The sequence below is a fragment of the Trifolium pratense genome, linkage group LG1, assembly GCF_020283565.1.
Source record: "Trifolium pratense cultivar HEN17-A07 linkage group LG1, ARS_RC_1.1, whole genome shotgun sequence".
NCBI lineage: Eukaryota > Viridiplantae > Streptophyta > Magnoliopsida > Fabales > Fabaceae > Trifolium > Trifolium pratense.
This window is the reverse complement of record NC_060059.1, coordinates 45696409-45700043: the sequence shown is the minus strand read 5'-3', so window position 1 is coordinate 45700043 and position 3635 is coordinate 45696409. Positions and strand designations below refer to the sequence as shown.

The following is a 3635-nucleotide window of genomic DNA, read 5'->3' as shown; positions in this document are numbered from 1 at the left end:
TAGAAAACCCTTCCACAAGCTCTGACACTTGGTCAGGCTCTTTGTCATCAAATTTGACATGCATAGTTTCTTCCACAGTATGTGTTTCAGAAATATACAGTCTGTATGCTTTTGAGCGTTCAGAGTATCCTATAAAGATACCCTTATAACCTCTAGCATCAAATTTCTTAAGATGAACTTTATTGTTTAGAATGTAACAAGTACATCCAAACTGATGAAAATAAGAAATATCAGGTTTCCTTCCCTTGAACAATTCGTAAGCTGTCTTGTTCAATTTAGATCTGATGTAGATTCTATTTTGAACATAACATGATGTAAACATGCTGTGTTTACAGCTTCTGCCCATAAAAACTTAGCTACATTTGTTTTATGCATCATGGTTCTGGCCATTTCTTGGAGAGTTCTATTCTTCCTTTCTACAACCCCATTTTGTTGGGGAGTTCTAGGAGAGGAGAATTCATGCAAGATGTCATACTTTTCACAAAAGGTTTCAAAAGGTTCATTTTCAAATTCCCCACCATGATCACTTCTAACTTTTAAAATGGTGTAGCCTTTTTCATTTTGAATTTGTTTGCAGAAGAAGCTAAACTCATCATAAGCTTCATCTTTTGTTCTTAGGAATTTTACCCATGTCCATCTACTATAATCATCAACAATGACCAATCCATATTTCTTTCCATTGATAGAGGCAGTGTTAACTGGCCCAAACAAATCAATGTGAAGTAGTTCCAAAGGTCTTGAAGTAGAGACTAATGTTCTTAGGTTTAAAAGAGGTTTTAGTAATCTTTCCTTTTTGACATGAACCACAAAGTGTATTTGAGTGATATTTGTTTTTTGGCAAACCTCTGACAAGATCAAGCTTGCTAAGCTTAGAGATTAACCTCTAGTTAGCATGGCCCAATCTTTTGTGCCAGATCCATTTTTCTTCACTCAATGTCAAAAGACAAACCACTTTTTGTTCATTCAAGTCAGAAAGATTGATTTTATAAACATTGTTTTTCCTCAATCCTTTGAACACTATGGATTTGTCAGACTGTTTTGATACAGTACAAGATTCCTTACCAAAAACAACTACATATCCATTGTCGCAAAATTGACTTATGCTCAATAGATTATGTTTAAGTCCATCAACAAGCCAAACATCATTAATAGATAAAGAAGAATTACCTACTGTACCTGTACCAATGATTTTCCCTTTTTGGTTACCACCAAATCCTACAGAACCTCCTTCTTTGAGAGTTAGCTTTGAAAACAATTGTTTCTCACCAGTCATATGCCTTGAGCATCCACTGTCCAGATACCATGAATGATTCATGATTCCTCCTTGAGTGGTGAGCTGTATGACAAATAATTTTAATCATCGCGATAAAACTCTTCGCAGTTAATAATAAAATCATCCAGTAGTCATCTTCTTCTCTCAAGTTCTGACTGCATACTTGAGGACTTGTAAGCCATATGTCTAAAACATATGCTTTCTTTCCTTTCAATCTGACTTGTTTCCACATCTTAGGTAAGACATAACCTTTCCTAGATGCCAGATCTGAATGATATACAATTTCAGTCTTTGGTACCCATTTGCTTCTGGGTCAAGATTTGTTAGTTCTGAAGTACTTGCCTTGTTGTTGAACATTAGGAGAGGACCTTGGTTTGGAATAATAACCTTTTTGAAATTTTTGTTTTGTTTGATGATTGTTATTATTCCAAGACTTAGATTGTTTATGATTCCAGAATCTGTATTGATCACCAATCCAATGATTTGACTGGTTGTATCTTCTGATTCTAGAGTCATAAATAATTTGAGTTTTGTACTGCTTCTGAGGTTTGAGACTTGGTTCTTTTCTTTTAAAAAACTTTAAGTTCTTAGGCTGATTTACTTTAGGTACTGAAGTCTCCTTGATTCCAGAAGTTGAGGCATCAGATTTTGAAGTGTTCAGATCATCTGGTTTAACATTCTCCAACTCTAAACAACCTCTATCTTCTGAGCTCCTCTTTCCAGAACCTGAGGAACTTGGTTCCTCTGAGCCATCAGCTTCATAAACTTTTAGGTCAACAGTCTCATCCCTCAAAGTACCAAAGTTCTTTCCTTCTTCACTTTGGGGTACTACATAGTAAACCAATGATTTTCCAACTCTTTTGGCAAAGGTTTTTAGCTTTGAATATGTTCTACCATATTCATAGCCAACTCCTTCTCCATGATGTCTCATGACATTATAAACCAAATTAGCAGCCTTGCTCTTTCCAATATTGAGATGCACAAACTGTTTAAGAGCCTTTTCCTGCTCATCACTGGGTTTGTGGCAAATAGCACAACCTTTTTCAAGATCAGTCACTCTGTCTAGAGTTTGCTGATACAGACCTTGAAAGTGGCTTTCCTGAGCATTCAGAGTATTAAGTTTTTCTTGCAAAAGTTTTTGTTTGCTTAATACTTTGAGATGCTTCTCAATAACCTTGTTAAGAGCAATTATGAGTTGAGTTTTAGAGCAATCAGAAAATACCTCATCAGCTACTTCTGAGTCTGACTCTGGCTCATCATCTGAGTCTACATCTGAGTCTGTTGAGGCCATAAGTGCCAGATTTGCTTCTTCTTCCTCTTCAACTTTCTCTTCAGATGATAGCTCTTCAAACGTAGCCATCAGACTCTTTTTCAACTTACTTTGAACTGTTGCTTCTTGGAGTTGTACCTTTTACTCTTGTCCTTGGAAGACATTTCTGGACAGTCAGCAATGAAATGTCCTGGCTTCTTGCAATTGAAGCAGTTCTTTTGTTCCTCCTTTTTACCACTAGAGTTTCTTGAGCTATTTCCTCAGAAATTCTTCTTATTGAACCTAGCCCATTGCTGAAACTTGGTGAAAAGAGCAAATTCATCTTCTCCCATCTCTTCCTCTTGGCCATCTGCAGAAGATTCCTCCTCAATATCAAGAAGTTGAGTCTTGACAGCATTCAGAACCATCTCATGGCTTCTGAGATTGCTTATCAGAACCTCAAGACTCATATTCTTGAGATTTTGAGCTTCCTCAATGGCAGTGACTTTAGGTCTCCACACAAGAGGAAGATTTCTCAGAATCTTCTGAACATGGTCATAAGTAGTGTAACTTCTCTTCAGCACCTTGAGACCAGATACCAGAGTTTGAAACCTTGTGAACATGGTTTCAATATCTTCATCTTTCTCCATGGTGAAGAGTTCATACTGTCTTATCAAGAGACTAGCTTTAGCCTCTTGAACATTCTCGTTACCATCATATGTTGCACATATGGAGTCAAAAATGGATTTAGCAGATGACTTGTTCTCTATCTTGACATAATCCTCATGTCTGATAGCACCAACAACGATGTCCTTAACCCTGTGATGCTTAGTATAGAGCTTCAGGTTAGCTGGTGTAAGTAACTTTCTATGCTCAATAGATAACCTTCCATGTTCATTCAGATGCTCAAAAGTTACTCTCAGCTCAACCAAGTCCCATAACTCATGATCAATGGCAGTGATGTTACTGTAAAGTCTTTCCTTCCACCATTCAAATAATGAAGCATCACCATTGAATACATGGGCTTTTTTATTGCCACTGTGTTCATATGATTCATTATTCAAATAGTCATGACCAAAGGAAGCTTTACCACCACTCCCTTCACCTGCACCA

General features: G+C 36.9%; 1 protein-coding gene across 1 annotated transcript; it reads right to left on the bottom strand.

The window, feature by feature from the left end:
• Window positions 1–883: 883 nt before the first annotated feature.
• On the bottom strand, window positions 884–2633 carry LOC123894995. Its single transcript, XM_045945164.1, has 4 exons — window positions 1745–2633; window positions 1437–1540; window positions 1177–1336; window positions 884–1071 (listed from the first exon to the last, which is right to left on the bottom strand). Exons 1-4 carry the CDS (start codon window positions 2631–2633, stop codon window positions 884–886), a joined length of 1341 nt encoding a protein of 446 aa, XP_045801120.1.
• Window positions 2634–3635: the final 1002 nt, after the last annotated feature.